The 18,156-nt window shown below is 33.2% G+C and overlaps 1 protein-coding gene across 9 annotated transcripts in view; it reads left to right on the forward strand.

Annotated features, from left to right (window-relative positions):
• The window catches only part of COMMD10 (COMM domain containing 10), a 161,201-nt gene that overhangs the window by 3,858 nt on the left and 139,187 nt on the right, over window positions 1–18,156 (forward strand). For all 9 annotated transcript variants that reach the window (XR_004318656.1, XR_004318655.1, XM_032476544.1 and 6 more), the window contains exons 3-4: window positions 1,457–1,567; window positions 3,319–3,474. Coding sequence is in view for 7 of the 9 variants with exons in the window: in XM_032476544.1 (XP_032332435.1) it covers window positions 1,457–1,567; window positions 3,319–3,474 (267 nt within the window). In the remaining 2 variants the exon portion in view is untranslated. The remainder of the gene's footprint in view (window positions 1–1,456; window positions 1,568–3,318; window positions 3,475–18,156) is intronic.

Genomic DNA, 18,156 nt, shown 5'->3' on the forward strand with positions numbered 1-18,156 from the left:
CACATATTTTAAGCTCCAACTGATCTTAAGGAGGCACGTCTGATGTGTCAGTGGATGGGGAAGATGAATGTTCCCTTGTCTCCCTTCATGCCGAACCACTTTGTTAATATAATGCCCTTGAAGATCTGGAGAATGTCCCTTTTTTTGCCTTTTTTTTTTAATCTCACTTTCTTGTATATATTAGGGACACTAAAGTTTATTTTTCTGTGTGCTCAGTCACTGTTTTGTCAAAACAGCTCGTTTGGTGTATATGAAAAGAATCAGATTGACAGACTTGGAAGTTAATTGTAAATGTCCTTTGACTTTAATGCACCATGTGATTCAGTGAATATACATAAGAAATACTATTATTATATTCTTCATATTGATAAAATCTGGTACTGTAGGTCATTATTTCAAGAAGATGTATGGTAGCCACAGAAATTCTGGAAATTTAAAATGAAAGACATTGCTCTTGAGCAAATGATGGGCAAATTGGATTCATGCTTTTCTCAGTCATAAAATAGGTAGTAGAGATTGGGAGCTCTGGTGGCTAGCCTCCTCAAACCAAAAATATGTCAGTTTAGAGTCTAATGCTCCTTCAGCTGGGCAGTTGTGTAGTATAGTTGTGTGTCATTCTGAGCTGCCAAGGCAGGGACTCATGGAAGTTCTGAAATTTCTCCAGACAGCTGCTGGGGAGAGGCAGCAACAGGGAAAGTTGGTTTTAGTATGTGTGGATAAAATATTTTCATTCAAAAGCAGTTCTAATAGTGTACGTTTTTCATACTTCGAAAAACCAGTCTTTGGATCAAGGAGATTATTTTGGAATGAAAGAAAGGAGACTCGCCAGAGCTTATAATCAGATGGCTAACATCTTTCTTTCATATATTACTTACAAAAGTTACGTGTATAATTTTTGGAAAATATTAAAATCATTGAAGGGCTTAATTTCCTGCTTTATATATGCTATTGTAATAAGCCATACTTTTGCAGAATTCATTAAAATGGAAATTATTTGAGTAATTGTTTTTTGTGTGTCTTTAACCAGAGCATAGCATGCCTGAGGATGTGAACTGTTTTGTCTGTGTAGCACATAATAAACACTCAGTAAATATTTTTGAATGAGTGAAGATGGAAATTACTATTAATTGTAAACATTTTGGAGTTTTTACCTGGTAGGGTTTTTTTTTTCCTAAATGTCCATTTTTTGTGGTATTTCTGTTATTTTCCATCTACTATAAATCATAGAACTTAAAATACTGTTTTTTTTAAATAAACTTTTTTTGGCAAGATCCAGATAATGAACTGTGCTATAATTTTAAGATACTGAAATCTACAAACACATCCATTTCTTTCAACGATGGATTTACTTTTTTTTCTCAAGCTTTTATTCTAGGAAGAGTAAATGAATCTTCTGCTGAGAATCTGAGTTTTGAATACCTGAATGTATGCTAATAGATTGCTTTTTGTGTTATAGGCTGAGAATAGTTTCAGCGAAGAAGAGGAAGAAAAACTTCAAGCTGCATTTTCTCTAGAGAAGCAAGAGCTTCACCTCGTTCTTGAAACAATATCATTCATTTTAGAACAGGTATTTGTATTGTCCCAAACTTCCTAACTATGGTTTGTTTACTGCATGTTTGCATTGCTGTGATATCTCTAACATTTTATCTTATTTTTTAGAATGTATAGATGGAAACTGTGAATATATTTTAATCAAGAATTCCGATGTAGTGGGAAAATATTTGAATGTATGATTTTTTCCCTGGTATCGCATCTGCAAAACAGTCTTTGTGCTGAGTAGTGGAGTAAAGTATTTGATAATATGAATCAAGACTTCATTCAATTGAGACAGCTTAAAAAGATTTAAATTTATTGTTACTTGGTATAATAATTTGGAAAAGTGAACCCATTTTATTTAAGAAATTTAATGAATGATTTGGGGGGATTTATTTGGCTATGATGATAAATAAAAAGAAGAGAAATAGTTGTCAGAGGACCTTTTGTCATACTGCTTCTTCGTATTGAGCTGCATTCATTCTTTTCATCTAAATTCAGTCCAGTGTTCAAGTCACATCTCCCATTGCAGCCTTGACCCCTTATACTTTCAGTCTTCCCCTTATTTGGGTTCCTTTTATCCGTGGCTCATCATGGTGGAGCACATTGTTAGTCTTTTCATTATTTCATACATGTCAGTTACGTCTCCTCCACTAGGTTTTTAATTTGTGGGGGGACAGAATCAGATATTTTGTGCATCTTACACAAATCTAGCACATTACTGGGCTCAAAAGAGATTCTTTATAAATTCCTGTTTTTCAATTAAGTGGAACACTTGTGAAATAAAAGTTAGGAGGACAAGCTGCCAGGCATCTCTTACATGCAGCCTCATGCAGATTACAGAGCATGAAGATGACGGTGGTTCTTTTCCTTGGTGGACCTTTAATAGAAGAAAAGGGTAGCTGAACAGGATAGACCAGCATGGGGTTTATGAGGAAGTTGTTACAGAATAATATAAAAAACAGAACAGATATCACTTTAAACAGTTTTCATTTTTTTTATTATATATTGCCTAGGAAGTTGGTAGAGGAAAGTGGTTTTAAGAAAGTGTTTCTTGGAAAAATTTTGTGAGTTGAGAAACAAAACCATTGTATACTCATTTGAAATAGTTCAGTGAATAAGGAAATGAATTTTCAATTAGAATACCATTTACATAGCTAAAGCAAAGAAGTTTTTCTGTTAAGTGGATTTAGTATTACTTAAACCACAGGCAAAAATAAAAACATTTAGCCTGAATAATTTAGGCTATTTATTCCTGAATCTTCCAGCCCTTGGTTGTGTATATTATTACTTGTAAAATAATAAAAATTTTCTACAATAGAAATACAAAATTTTGGGGGGGGTTAAATCATTTAAAGTAATTTTGTAGTTCAAGGTCTCTGTATGAACATTACGGATATGAAACCTAAAAAAATGACACAAATGAACTTATTTACAAAACAGAAACAGACTCACAGACATAGAAAACAAACTTGTGGTTACCGAGCAGAAAGATGGGTGGGGAGCGTGTGTGGAGAGATTAACTGGGAGTTTGGAATCTGCAGATACTACTATATATAAAAATAGTTAAATGACAACGTCTTACTGCATAGCACAGGGAACTAAATTCAATACCTTATAATAGCCTATAATGAAAAAGAATTTGAAAAGGAATATATATAAATAGCTGAATCACTACGCTATACACCAGGAATTATTAGCACCACGTTGTAAACCAACTATACTTCATTATAAAAACAAAAAAAAAATTAGGAATATATGTGATTTTTTTTTTCTCTTAAAAAGGCTGTATATCACAACGTGAAGCCAGCAGCTTTGCAGCAGCAGTTGGAGAACATTCATCTCAGACAAGACAAAGCAGAAGCATTTGTCAATGCTTGGTCTTCTATGGGTCAAGAAACAATTGAAAAATTCAGGCAGAGGATTCTTGCTCCCCACAAGGTATAGGATATACTACCCAAAAGATATTTTTCAATAATGTGTGGCATGAATTATTATACCTGAAGAGTGTTTAAGGTGATAATCTTTGTAAAGAGGTAAATCAGGGAATAGGAAGTATTGTATCTAATAAGCCTATAAACTTATTTCAATACGTATTTGCTACCATTGTGATTTAATTTTAATTGCCAGTTTAAAACATGCTTCTGTAACTTAGGAATGAGACAGTCTTTTTTTTTTCTCTCTGAGTCCTTGGGCAGAGTTGGTTATTCTTTTAACTATCTTATGTATAAGACAAAATTTTCACTGAATCACGTATTTACTTGTTTTTGTGTGTTCGTATCAGGATCTAGCAGAATGCCTCTGTGCAGAAGGTACTCAATGCTTGCTTAGTAGCAAACAGTGAGCAAAATGAACACTTCGGGAAAAATATAAAGAAACAGCAGTGTCACAAAGCTCTTCAGTAACCTTTAATTACTCTTCATGGAGGTTAAGATGATCATACAGATTTTGCTCTGTTTTTCTGTTAATATGTTGTGTTACATAATTGACTTTCAGATTTTCAACCAACGTTGTATTCCTGGGATAAATCTCACTTGGTTGTGGTGTATAATCCTTTTGGTATGTTACTGTATTTGATTTGCTAATATTTTTGTTAAAAGATTTTTCCATCTGTGTTCATGAGGGATATTGGTCTGTAATTTTCTTGTGATTTCTTTGGTTATATCAGGTTAATACTGACCTTGCAAAATGAGTTGGGAAGTGTTCCCCACTCCTCTTCTATTTCCTGGAAGTATTTGTGAACGATTGGTATTTTGCGTTTTCACCAGCATTACTTGAGAGTTCCATTAGTTCCAAATCCTTGTCAGCACTTGGTATTGTCAGTTGTAGTAAAGCTATTCTGTTAGGTTTGTAGTGGTATCTTGTGTCTTAAATTTACATTTCCCTAGTGACAGATTTTGATGATGATCTTTTTGTGTGCTTACTTGCTGTCCACATATCTTCTTTGGTAAAGAGTCTGTTCAGATCTTTTGCCTAACAGTATTTCCACATTATGACAGATGAATAATTATAGTAATATGAATATAAAGGACAATTACAGGTATAAATCTCAGCATATAGAAATTCATGAGTTTTGTTTTTGTTCTTGTTTTTTGATTCTTACAGTGTGTGGAGGGTGTTTGTTTTCTTTCTGTTGAATTTTGTGAGTCTGAGTCCTTTGTCAAATAAGTGATTTGCAGATATTTTCTCCTAGTCTGTAGTTTTCCTTTTCAGTTTGAGTGTCTTTTGTAAAGTAAAATCTTTTAAATTTGATGAAGTTTGAGTTATCATTTTTTTTTTTTTATTGATTCTGCTTTTGGTTTTGTATCTAAGGACTTGTAACCTAATGCAGTGTCACAAAGATTCTCTGTTTTGTTTTCTTCTAAGTGTTTCATGGGTTTATGTTCTACATTTAAGTCTAAGATCCATTTTGAGTTAGTTTTGTGTAAGGCATGAGGTACAGGTCCAAGTTCTTTTTTTCTCATCTGGTTGTTCATTTGTTCCAGCATAATTATTGATAACATCTTTTTGCCATTGAATTGCCTTAGCCTCTTTGTCAAAAATCATTTGACATTTTTATCTTTCTTTTTCTGGACTCTCTTTTTGGTTCCATTGTTCTCTTTTCTGCCTTATGCCACTACCATGCTGCCTTAATTACTGTAGCTTTGTAGTAAGTCTTAAAATCAGGTATTGTTAATCTGCTTACTTTGTTCTTTTTAAAGTTTTTTTTTGGCTACTCTAGTTCCTTTACCTTTTTATATAAATTTGAAAGCCAGGTTTTTTTATATCTGCAAAAAAGCCTCTGGAATTTTGATTGAGATTATTTAATTTATAGATCACGTTTTAGAGAAATGACTTCTTATCTCTGTATTGAGTATATCTCTCCATTTATTTAGGTCCTGTTTGATTTCTTATATCAGTGTTTTTCATTTTACAGATTCTGTGCATATTTTGTTAGATTTGAACATTCTTAACCTGAGTATTTTGTTTTTTTGTTTTTGCTTTGAGTTATAAGTGGTACTATATTTAAAATTTTGGTTTCCAGTTAATTTGTATATGAAAACACAGTTGAATACTTCTTGGCCTTTTGGCTGAGATCAAATGTATAGAAACACAGTTGATTTTTGCATATTGACATTGTATTCAAGACCTTGCTAGTTACAGCAGGTTTTTTTGGTTTGTTTTTCTTGTGATTTTCTTTGTAGACAGTCAGGTTGTCCATGAATACAGACAGTTTTACTTCTCCATTTCCAGTTTGTTCAGCTTTTGTTTTCTTGCCTTATTGCGCAGACTAGGACTTCTAATATGATGTTGAATAGGATTCATAAGCCTGAACATCCTGCTTTGTTCTCGGTTTTAGAGAGAAAGCATTCAGTCTCTCATTATTAAGTAAAGTGCTAGTTGTGGGTTTACAAAGTGTATTATTTTCATTTCTCGCCTTTTTTTTTTAACTCTATATTCTGAGAGATCACAAGTGTTCTCAACATCAGTGCTTTGTTTTCATCATTTTAATTTCTGCTTTTTCTGATATCCTGTACAGATTTTAAGTTTTCCAATTTTTTGTCCCTGAAATTCTTTTTCAACCATCTTCACTAAAAAAAAAAAAAACTCCAGTTGCCTTTGAATATTTGCCTGTTTTCTATTTACATAATTTTCTTCTGTTTTTCCTTGCATTTATTTGAGTACAGTATACTTGTATTGTTAAAAAAAACCTTTTCCCACTTCCAATTGTAAGTCGTTTTTTAGTGTCTTTTGGATGGCAGTTTGTTACTTTTTTAAAAGTAATATTTCCTCCTTATATTATGTTGAATGACATTAACTTCTGTTTAAGAAGTGATTCAATCAGTTGTCATAGAAAAGATGCAAAAAATAGTTGGAAGGACCTGATTAATTGTACATTGGTCCCTTGAGAATATAGGAAATCACCTTTTGCCAATACTGAATATATGAAAGGATAGCTATACATTATTTTAATGCCTTAAATGTTTAATTAATATAATATAATAATAGCATACATTTCTTGTGTTATTGTGGGCCAAATACTCTACCAAGTATTTTATAATAAGCTTTATATCTTGTAAACCCATTAATAGTTCTAGTTTATATTTAAAATTAAATTGAGGGTTAGAGAGATTAAATAATTGGTCCATGGTCACGGAGCTAAGTAAGTGGCCGAGTTGGGATTTACACGATTAGTTACACTTCTAAGCCATTATACTCTACTACCACTTAGATGTTAGCAGCAGAATTTTTCTGTGTCAGGCATTATGCAGGGTGGTTTATGTAATTGTGTGTATGTGTGTGTTTCATATCTTTGGAAAGGAAGGAAATAAAACTTTAGAAAATCTAACTTTGCCATGTTAACCCAAATGGTCCATGATGATGCTGAGATGGGAATTAGTTTGGTCTGTTTCTTAATTAAGCTTTGTTACCTTTTATGTAGTGGTACCTATGGTAGCTATAATGTTGTCTTCCTTTTTTGCCTGATAACTGTTTAGCATAGGGTGACTAAAATAGCCATGGATGAAAATAGATCATATCATTTAAATTGTAACAAAAATATATGGCAATGACTTATTATATAGTGAACAAAAGGTGTATTTACAATGACAGAGTGTTGTTTTAAAATAATTTAGGGTTCATGTGAACTATCTATGTTGGGCTTGCAGTGGAACATCTGTGGAAATCTAAATTCAGAGAGTTACATTCAATTAAATAAGAAGTTAAAAATCAAAAAGAGCTTATCTTTAATTCAATTTTTCAAAACACTTCTCTTTATCTTCTATTATTTAAATCTAATAAGAGAGAGGCAGACTGAAAATTAATCTAACTGATAGCTTTTTACATGATGTGATGGAAAGGATTTAAAAATTTTATCCCATCGCACTTTTTTAAAAAAATACGTTTTATCTTAACCTCTTTGGAGACCTGAGACTGAAAAGTTACCACTGCTTATCAGAATTTGTATTCTTTCCTCTTTTATCTGTGTTGACTATGTTAGCAGTGTTCTAACAGGGTTACCTGTTTGATTTTTGTTATAATGCCCATGTGGTTACATTTGTTAAATTATGAATACACTTTCAGACATAACTTGAATATTGTGTTTAATTTTAGTCCTAAAATTCTGGTTAGAGTTCCTTTATGTATATTTCTACCATACACAATGTAAAAACTTACATGTCAAGTATTACTGACATGTATCTCTTTTTTTCTGAGACTTAAGGAAAAGAATTGATTTGTTTAATGTAATTTTTTTCCCTAAAATATATTTACATTCCAAGTTCACCCTATTCCTTAGTAACATGATTATGGGAAATATACATAAAGCATATTTCAAGCACTCTGAGTAGCCTGCTTTTTTAAGGCTACAAGTACTGATTCCTTTTCTTAAAATGCACTTATATGTTTATTAGGGAGCTTTTTTAAAGATAAATTTGACAGTTGTATCTGTTTTGAATGCTCAAAATGCATGTAATGTGATTTTTCCTGTTAAGAGTGTTTTTAACTTTACCAGTCATGTAGCAAATTTATTCGTAATGTTTATTCATTATATAGTGAAATTCATCATGTCTTCTCACATGTTCTTGAGAAACATAAAAAATGGATGGCCCTCCTAATAATGTTCCTAAGAAGTCTAAAAAAATCCTCTTTAAACTATTACAGTAAGATTTACTTTATTGTTAAAGTATAACAACTAACTGTTTGCTTCACTAATTGTTAAATACCTTTTATATGTAATATAAGAAATTAGAAATTTCGATTTGACATTTTTAAAACTTACTGTGTTCTTTATGTTTTGTTTTCTTAAATATTCGTGTTTCATTTCTTTTAGAATTCTAAGGATGGATGAATGGCTTTATTATAAAGAGAACAGAAAAAACATACTTCTTATAGCTAAATCTTAAAGCACAATATGTAACTATGAATACATATCTGAGCACTTTTTCAAGATTTAAATGCTTCTTGACAGTCATCTGCATTTATAGGAAAGGTATCTTGTTGTAATTTTATCTGTATGCAAGTCAGATTTCTGCCTCTTTTGTTAATTTAGTTGTTGGCATGTTATGATTGAAAGCCATTGTTTTTCCATGCGCTGGAATTGACTGAACATAAATGTGAGGTTTAAATGTTGCTATATTTATTTACCATTTTTATTGAAATATAATTTACTTTCAGAAAAAGCAAAAATTTTAAGTGTTTTGTGTGTGAATTTCAGAAATTATATATACCCATTTAATCCTTATCCATAGCAAAATAGAGAAAATCTTTTATCAATGGAAAGTGCCAGTTTTAATTCCCTCCACCTTCATCCTCACTTTGCATCACTATAGATTGTCTTTTTCTATTCTTGGATTTAATTTTTTTTCACATTTTTTTATTGAGTAATGGTCACTTTACAATGTTGTGTCAAATTCCAGTGTAGAGCACAATTTTTCAGTTATACATGAACATACATATATTCATTGTCACATTTTCTTTTTCACTGTGAGCTACCGCAAGATCTTGTATATATTTCCCTATGCTATACAGTATAATCTTGTTTATCTATTCTACATATGCCTGTCAGTATCTACAAATTTTGAAATCCCAGTCTGTCCCTTCCCACCCTCTGCCCAATTGGCAACCACAACTTTGTATTCTATGATATGAGTCTGTTCTGTTTTGTATTTATGGTTTTTATTAGATTCCACATATGAGCAATCTCATATGGTATTTTTCTTTTTCTTTCTGGCTTACTTCACTTAGAATGACATTCTCCAGGAACATCCACGTTGCTGCAAATGGCATTATGTTGTCAGTTTTTATGGCTGAATAGTATTCCATTGTATAAATACACCACATCTTCTTTATCCAGTCATCTGTAGATGGACATTTAGGCTATTTCCATGTCTTGACTATTGTAAATAGTGCTGCTATGAACATTGGGGTGCAGGTGTCTTTTTGAAGTAGGGTTCCTTCTGGATAGATGCCCAGGAGCAGGATTCCTGGGTCATTATGGTAAGTCTAGTCCTAGTCTTTTGAGGAATCTCCATACTGTTTTCCACAGTGGCTGCACCAAACTGCATTCCCACCAGCAGCGTAGGAGGGTTCCCTTTTCTCCACAGCCTCTCCAACATTTGTCATTTGTGGACTTTTGAATGATGGCCATTCTGGCTGGTGATACCTCATTGTAGTTTTGATTTGCATTTCTCTGATAATTAGTGATATTGAGCATTTTTTCATGTGCCTATTGATCATTTGTATTTCTTCCTTGGAGAATTGCTTGTTTAGGTCTTCTGCCCATTTTTGGATTGGGTTGTTTGTTTTTTTATTATTGAGTCTTATGAGCTCCTTATATATTCTGGATATCAAGCCTTTGTCGGTTTCATTGTTTGCAAAAATTTTCTCCCATTCCGTAGGTTTTCTTCTTGTTTTATTTCTGGTTTCCTTTGCTGTGCAGAAGCTTATAAGTTTAATTAGGTCCCATTTGTTTAGTCTTGCTTTTATTTCTATTGCTTGGGTAGACTGCCCTAGGAGAACATTTTTGAGATGTACGTGAGATAATGTTTTGCCTATATTTTCTTCTAGGAGATTTATTGTATCTTGTCTTATGTTTAAGTCTTTGATCCATTTTGAGTTTATTTTTGTGTATGGTGTAAGGGAGTGTTCTAGCTTCATTGTTTTACATGCTGCTGTCCAGTTTTCCCAGCACCATTTGCTGAAGAGACTGTCTTTATTCCATTGTATATTCTTGCCTCCTTTGTCGAAGATTGTTGACCAAAAGTTTGTGGGTTCATTTCTGGGCTCTCTATTCTGTTCCATTGGTCTGTATGTGTGTTTTTGTACCAATACCATGCTGTTTTTATTATTGTAGCTCTATAGTATTGTCTGAAGTCTGGGAGAGTTATTCCTCCAGCCTCTTTCTTTTTGTTCAGTAATGCTTTGGCAATTCTAAGTCTTTTGTGGTTCCATATAAATTTTATTATGATTTGTTCTAGTTCTGTGAAATATATCCTGAGTAATTTGATAGGGATTGCATTAAATCTGTAGATTGCCTTTGGCAGTGTGACCATTTAACAATATTGATTCTTCCAATCCAGGAGCATGGGGTAGCTTTCCATTTGTTTAAGTCTTCTTTAATTTCCTTCATCAATGGTTTATAGTTTTCTGTGTATAATTCTTTCACCTCCTTGGTTAGATTTATTCCTAGGTATTTTATTACTTTGGGTGCTATTTTAAAGGGGATTGTTTCTTTACTTTCTTTTTCAATTGATTCATTGTTAGTGTAAAGAAATGCAACTGATTTTTGAACGTTAATCTTGTAACCTGCTACCTTGCTGAATATGTTCTTGGACTTAATATAACTGAACTCAAATAAATGTGTCTGTCTAATATCTCTCAACATAATGTTGATTTTTTTGTTAATTTGTTTTTTATGATTCATTCATGTTGTGGTTATCACTAATTCTTTTGTTGCTGAGTAATGTTCCTTTGTATGAAAATAACAGTTTGTTTATCTGTACTCCTCTTGATGGACTTTCCAGTTTCTGGCTGTTATGAATGACTGCTGTTAACAGTTGTGTACAGGTCTTTCTGTGGACATATGTTTTCATTTCCCTTCAGTAAATATCTGGGAACGGGATTGCTGACCACTTAAACCAAATCTCAGGCTTTCTATTTCATTTTTAGCCATGCCATGCTACATAGATTTGGAAAAGTCATAGAAATGTAAAAAGTCATAAATATGTTTCTGCCAACTTGTGGTTCCCTTCTTTTATGAGTTGAATTCCCATTAACTTCTGCCTGCTTTTAGTCATTCTCCAATGCCTTCAAATCATTGTTTTTAAAATACTTTGTTTAGAGGTTATACTTTTTGTTTGTAAGGAAGTTGATATTATATAAGCTACTTCCTACCATTATCAGATTAGGAACTCTAAATGTGATTCTTTTATAAGTCTTATTCTATCCCACCTCTGCTCCAAATTCAGCAGTCTTTCCTTGTTGCTTATAATAGAAGTCAGAGTTCTTACAATTGCCTTTAAGGTCCTACATGATCAGTAACCTCTCTTGGTCCACTAGCTTGTTGACCTCCACCTGGCTCACTTAAAACTCTCGGATGTTCATGTTGTTGGTTTTCTTATCTTTTTCAGCACTTTGCTCAGATATTACATTTATCAGTGGGTCTTGCCCTTATGGTGAAAAATGCCTCCACGTCTATGGTACTTTTTTACTTCATTTGTTTTCCATAATACTTATTCTTATCTGGCCCACTATTATATCCCACTTGTTTTTTTTTTTTTTTAATTGTCTGTCTCTACTACTAAACTACAAGGTCCACAAGGGCTGGAATTTTTGTCTGTTTTGTTCACTGCTATATTTTCACTACTTTAAATGGCCCTTGGGAGACAGTGGGGTCTCAAAAAAATAGCTGTTAGATGAATAAATACACAGTATTCTTGCCTTACAAATTGTGCTGTTTTGAAGCTCAGTTCATTAGGTTTTCTTTTAAGGAGGGGTATTTGTGTTTGTTGGTAGAGGAAGGAACAGTGAAGAGAGAAGGGGTATGGATTATATTTTGTATTTCCTAGAGTTCTTTTGTGTTCTCATTTTGGTTGTACCTTTAAGCCTTTTGTGGTTCATTTATTTCATGACTCTTGAGGTTTACTAAAATACTAGATTCAGTCATTTACATTTTTCCTCTTTAAAAGTAGAATTATGTATAGCAAGAATTGCTTTAGCTTGAAATGGAAATTCTCTAGGAAAAAAAGGTGATGTCATTAGCTGTTGATGCAGCAATCAATTTAAAGAACTTTAGATCTAAGAGACCCTTAATCAATCTAATCTGAAGATGAAATGTATTCTGTGCTTTAAAAATAATTGGCTAAAACCAGAACCATTAACAAATTAAATATTTCACTAATGCCAAAGAACTGTCCTGTTGCCAAATTATTCTTATGTCATAGTATACAACAATGTGCACTTGCTAAATAGAGTTGATGTACTTTTTCAATGTTGCCAATTTTGAGAGCATTAGTTGAATGACATTTCATTGTCCTCAGACTTGTACTGTTGTCTTCATATATTCATGGTGTGCTGAGGTGGCAAACAGTTTGAAGGATGATTCACTGTTTTCCCTCATCAGTGTATAACTCAGATATGAAGACCAGTTAGGTATCTTGGCCAAGTTTTTGTGTCAAGGAGTATAATTAAGTTTCATGCCACCCTAGTGGTGATACCAGATTGACTTTTGTGGCATCAAAACTTAGGGTGTAGGTTAGAGAGTGTCCCTAAGTTGTGATATTTGTAATAAAGCACGTATACCTCTTGTTTTGGTGTGGTGTTGCAGCAGCCTTAAAGAAGGGCATTGCTTCAGTCTCTTCTGGATGTTTGATGCCTCTGGAGACTACCTAGTGGGTATCACTCTGCAGTATGCTTTGTGGAGGTGGGCAGTCACCTGGGTGCTGGGTAACTCCAGGATTAATTCAAGAAGTTCATTTGCGTCTATGATATATGGTAATATATTCACGTCTATGTAATATTGATATTATGTTGCATAATAGTCATCTCTGGGATCCTGACATTGTCTTTGTATGTTTATACATGTCACAGTATAGAATTCTTTCTCTGGGAGGCAAGTAGTGGTGTGGTTTGGTCCTTTGAGGCCTACTGCCTCCTGTTCTTGACAATGACTAGAGGATGGCAAGGAGGGTGAGTGGTAGCAGGTAGCTGAAGATGTTCTCCCATTGCATCTATACGTTCCTCTGTAATAGCATTTAGTATGTTGAACCTTTTAAAAATAATGCTATTAAATTATAATTTACATAGTAATCTGTATCCTTTTAAATTGCCTCATTTGATGGATTTTGAACGATGTATATCCATGAGATCATTATCGTAATCAGAATACAGAGCCTTTTCCTCATGCCCTTTGGCAGTTTCTTCCTCCCCTAACCCTGGCCCCAGGAAACCACTGACCTGCTCTCTTTCACTGCAGATTCTGTTTTGTAGGATTTTATATAAATGGAATCATACACATATACTTTACTCTGTCTGGCTTCTTCCACTGAGTGTGATTGTGAGGGTCATCCATGTTGTTGTATGTATTAATAGTGTGTTCTTTTTTTTACTGCAGTCTAGTATTCTTTTTTATTGCATGGTGGTATTCTGTCTTATGGATGTATCACAATTTGTTTATCTGTTCACCTGTTAATGGATATTTGGGCTACTTCCAGTTTTGGAATATTTTGAATAAATCTGTTGACATTCATGTACACACCTTTGTATGGACATACATTTTCATTTCTCTTGAGTAATTTCTTAGGTGTGGATTGACTGGGTTGTCAGATAGGTGTATGTTTAAATTTTTAAGAAACTGCCAAATAGTTTTCCAAAATGGTTATACTATTTTACATTTTAACCAGCAATTTCTTCACATCCTGGCCAACACTTGATGTTGCCAGTCTTTTAAATTTTAGCCATTCTAATAGGTGTACGAATATTGAACATAAGGGTACTGAACGTCTTTGAAAGTGTTTACTGGCCATTTGTTTATCTTCTTTTGTGAATTATCTGTTCAAATCTTTGCCCATTTTAAAAAACAGATTTCTTTGTCTTACTGAGGTAAGAATTCTTACAGTTCGGATACAAGTCTTTTGTCAGGTATGTATGTTGTGAATGTTTTATTAGTCTTTCGCTTGCCTTTTTTCCTAAGAGTGATTTTTGAAGAACAGAATTTTTAATTTTAATGAAGTCTAGTTTATAATTTTTTCTTTTATGATTTATACTTTTTAGTTCTATGTAAAATATTTGCCTATCCTAAGATCATAAAAATTTTCTTTAACATTTTCTAGAAGTTTGATGGTTTTAGCACTTCCATTTTGAGGTCAGCTTTGTGTTTGGTGTTAGGTAGGAGTTGTTGATAATTTTGTTTCCTTGTAGTTGTCTCATTGTTCCAGCATCACTTACCTTGGCACCTTTGTCAGCGGTCAGTTGATAGGTCTGTATGTCTATCCTTTGCCAATGCCACATTGTCTTTATTTCTGTAGCTTTATAATAAGTCTCCAAATTAGATAGTGTAGCTCCTCCAAGTCTTTAAAAAAAAATTGCTTTGACTCGTTTAGGTCATTTGCATTTCCATTTAAATTTTGGAATCAGTTTGTCATTTTCTATTAAAAAAATGCCTGCTGAGAATTTAATTGGATTGCCCTTAATCTGTAGATAATTTTTAGAAGAACTGACATTGTAACAATATTGAATCTTTAAATTCATGAACACGGTACGTCTCTCTGTTTCTTGATGTCTTCTTTAATTTATTCCAGTAATGTTTGTAGTTTTTCAATGACCAGAGTTTGCACAAATTTTGTTAAAGTTATCCTTATGCTATAGACTGAATGTTTGTATCTCTTCAAAATTCATATATTGAAACCTGTCTCCCAAGGTGATGGTGTTAAGAGATGGGGCCTTAGGGATAGGTGATTAGGTGATCCTATTGAATGGGAGTAACACCTTATAAAAGAGGCTGCAAAGAGCTCCCTTGCCTCCTTCTGTCATGTGAGGATACAACAAGAAGTCTGCAGCCTGGAAGAGGGCCCTCATCTGACCATGCTGGTGCCCTCATGTCAGACGTCCAGTCTCCATCACTGTGAGGAGTAAATGCTTATTATTATTAAGCTATGCAGTGTATAGCCTGAACAGACTAAGACACTATGTATTTGCATGATTTTGGTCTCTATTATAAATGAAGTTGCATTTTTTATATTTTCCAGTTTATTTCTGGTATATTGAAAACTGTTGATGTTTCATAATAATCTTTTGTTCCATAACTTTCCTAAAATCAGCCATTAGTTTTAATAGCTTTTTTGCATTTTACTTAGGATTTGCTACGTATGTGTTATATCAAAATTGTTGTTGTACATGTTTTGTCTTCATCACTAGACTTGGAGCTTCTGGGGCAGAGATTGTTAAGTTTATTGATTTTTACGTCCCTGACATCTAAGACGGTATGAAAGTCAGGTCCATGTTCTTTTGGTTTTTCTCCTTTCTGGCTACTTCTTTTAGTCGGTCATATTTGCTACGTTTTTCTCATTTCCACAACTGTAGGTTTTATGTAGTGCCAGGACTCAATTCCTGGTCCTTATTATCTCTTCTTTTTTGTAGTTCCCTGGCAATTTCATCTAGGCTTCCGGGTTTAAAAGCTATTTTCCAATAAAAATTTTTTTCTCTATCCTACTTGATAATTTCTTTGGTTGTCTAGTAGGCATCTCAAACTTAGCATTAAAAAAATAAACTGACCTTTGGATTATTCCTCTTGAAACTGTTCCTGTAGTTTTTCCATCTCAGTTAATGGTAACTCATTTTTTTGGTTTTTGTCTTTTTATTTGCACAGGCCAGTCTTTATATCATTTTTCCATTGTTATTTAAAAACAAATAGAAAACCAGGATGAAAGTCTGATTCCATTGATGAGAAGTGTAGGTTTCATAACTTAATGGAATTTACATAAAGATGGGAACCATTAGTATCCTGGAAAGCAACAGGCTTTTCCTCAAATTGTGTGCTTGTTGAGTTAAGGCTGATACCTGTTGTATATAATGGTTAAGAAAACTGCATATATAAAATGCTGGAAACTGAAGATTTTTCTTAATGCTGAGATATTATTTGTTTTTAACCATTTGTTATTGGAACTTAATTATTTTTTGAGTTTTAGATATTCTTCTGGTTAGGGCAAAAGGGAACCACTTGCATTCCTTCCATTAAGTTACTCAATAATTTAATCACCATTTATAATTTTATTATATTTGTAAATTTGTTCTAAGTTCCAAACAGCTAGATTTTTTTAGCATCTGATTTTGTAAATTGAGCAGTACCAGCTTAAAATGGTGAATAAAATTTGGGATCTCCTGGAGGGCCTCCAAATAATAGACTGTTTAAAATTTTGCTGATTTGATTAATGAACCTGTTTGAGAGGATTATAAATACCTTCTTTATATTCTACAGCATTTTCTTTGCAAAGGAAAAAGGTGAAAATTTGAAGTATAATCATCTGCGCTCTTATTGTTGACTGGTATATAGAATGTTTCCAATGAAATGTACTCCTGGATTGGTGGTGTCATTTTGAGTCTTTTGGCAAACTGTATGTCCATGTATGGCTTAAGAAAATTAATCTCCATACAGTATAATGGAAATAGTGAAAACTTCTCTATTTTAGACAAATGTAAAATTGCTCTGAATCTGTTATTTTAAAAGATTTAATTCTAGACACATACATAAACACACGTCATATTGAGGGAGCATAAGTGTAACCTCTTATACATTCATAAATTGATTTTCCCAGCAGATATTGCTTTCTTGGTGATACAGGTTTATAATGAGAAAATGTTTCAAAAAGCTAACCTTATTAAGCAGATTACATTGAATTGAAAAACACCCTTCTCCCATGTATGAAAGATTTAAAAAAGTTCTTATGCTTCATTCTATATGTATAATTTTAGGAAACAAAGAAATAAGCCAACTAGAATTATAAGAACTTTGTAAAGGAGAGAGTTTTCTTTAAATGCCACAATCATATACCTAAGAATTAGGAGTAAACATGAATTTCGCAAATTTTCCATAATTATTTATATTTATTAATCTTCTTTCTCCTCTTCTTCATGCACGTCCCCTTTTAAATGAATTAACCTTTTGAGATCATTATAGATTTACATGTGGTTGTCAGAAATAATACAGAGAGATCCCATGTACCATTCACCCACTTTGCCCTAGTGGTAGCATCTTGCATAACTATACAGTACAGTATCACAACCAGGACAATATTGTATTATTAACTATAGGCACCATGCTGTACGGTACATCTGCAGGACTTACTTATTTTGTAACTGGAAATTTGTACCTTTTGACCACCTTTACCTCTTTTGTCCACTTCTGGCAACCACCGATCTGTTCTCTGTATTTATGGCGTCAGTTTTTCGTTTGTTTTTAGATTCCTCATATAAATGAGATCGCATCGTATCTGTCTTTTTCTGACTCATTTCTCTTAGTATAGTGCCCTCAGGGTCTATCCATGTTGTCGCAAATGGCAGGATTTCCTTCTTTTTTATGACTGAATAATATTCCATTGTGTGTATATGTACATATGTATATGTATAGGCACCATGTTTTCGTTATCTGTTTATCCATTGATGGACACTTGGGTTGCTTCTATATCCTGGTTATTGTGAATAATGCTTCAGTGAACATGGTGGTGCAGACATCTTTTAGAATTAGTGTTTTTGTTTCCTTCAGATAAATACCCAGGAGTGGAATTGCTAGATCTTATGGTAGTTTATTTTAAATTTTTAAGGAATCTCCATACTGTTTTCCTTAGTAGCCTCACAATTTGCATGTCCACCAGTGGTACACAAGGGCACCTTTTTCTCCACATCCTTGCCAATACTTGTTATTTCTTTTTTATAATAGCCTTTCTAACAGCAGTGAGGTGATATCTCCTTGTGGCTTTGATTGCATTTCCCTGATCATTACTGATGTTGAGCACCTTTTCATCTACCTATTGGCTATCTGTAAGGCTTCTCTGGAAAAAATGTCTATTCATATCTCTGACCATTTTTTAATTGGATTGTCAGTTGTTTTGCTCTTGAGTTAAATGACTTGCTTATATATTTTGGACATTA

The sequence above is a fragment of the Camelus ferus genome, chromosome 3 (genome assembly GCF_009834535.1).
Source record: "Camelus ferus isolate YT-003-E chromosome 3, BCGSAC_Cfer_1.0, whole genome shotgun sequence".
In the NCBI taxonomy this organism is placed as follows: domain Eukaryota; kingdom Metazoa; phylum Chordata; class Mammalia; order Artiodactyla; family Camelidae; genus Camelus; species Camelus ferus.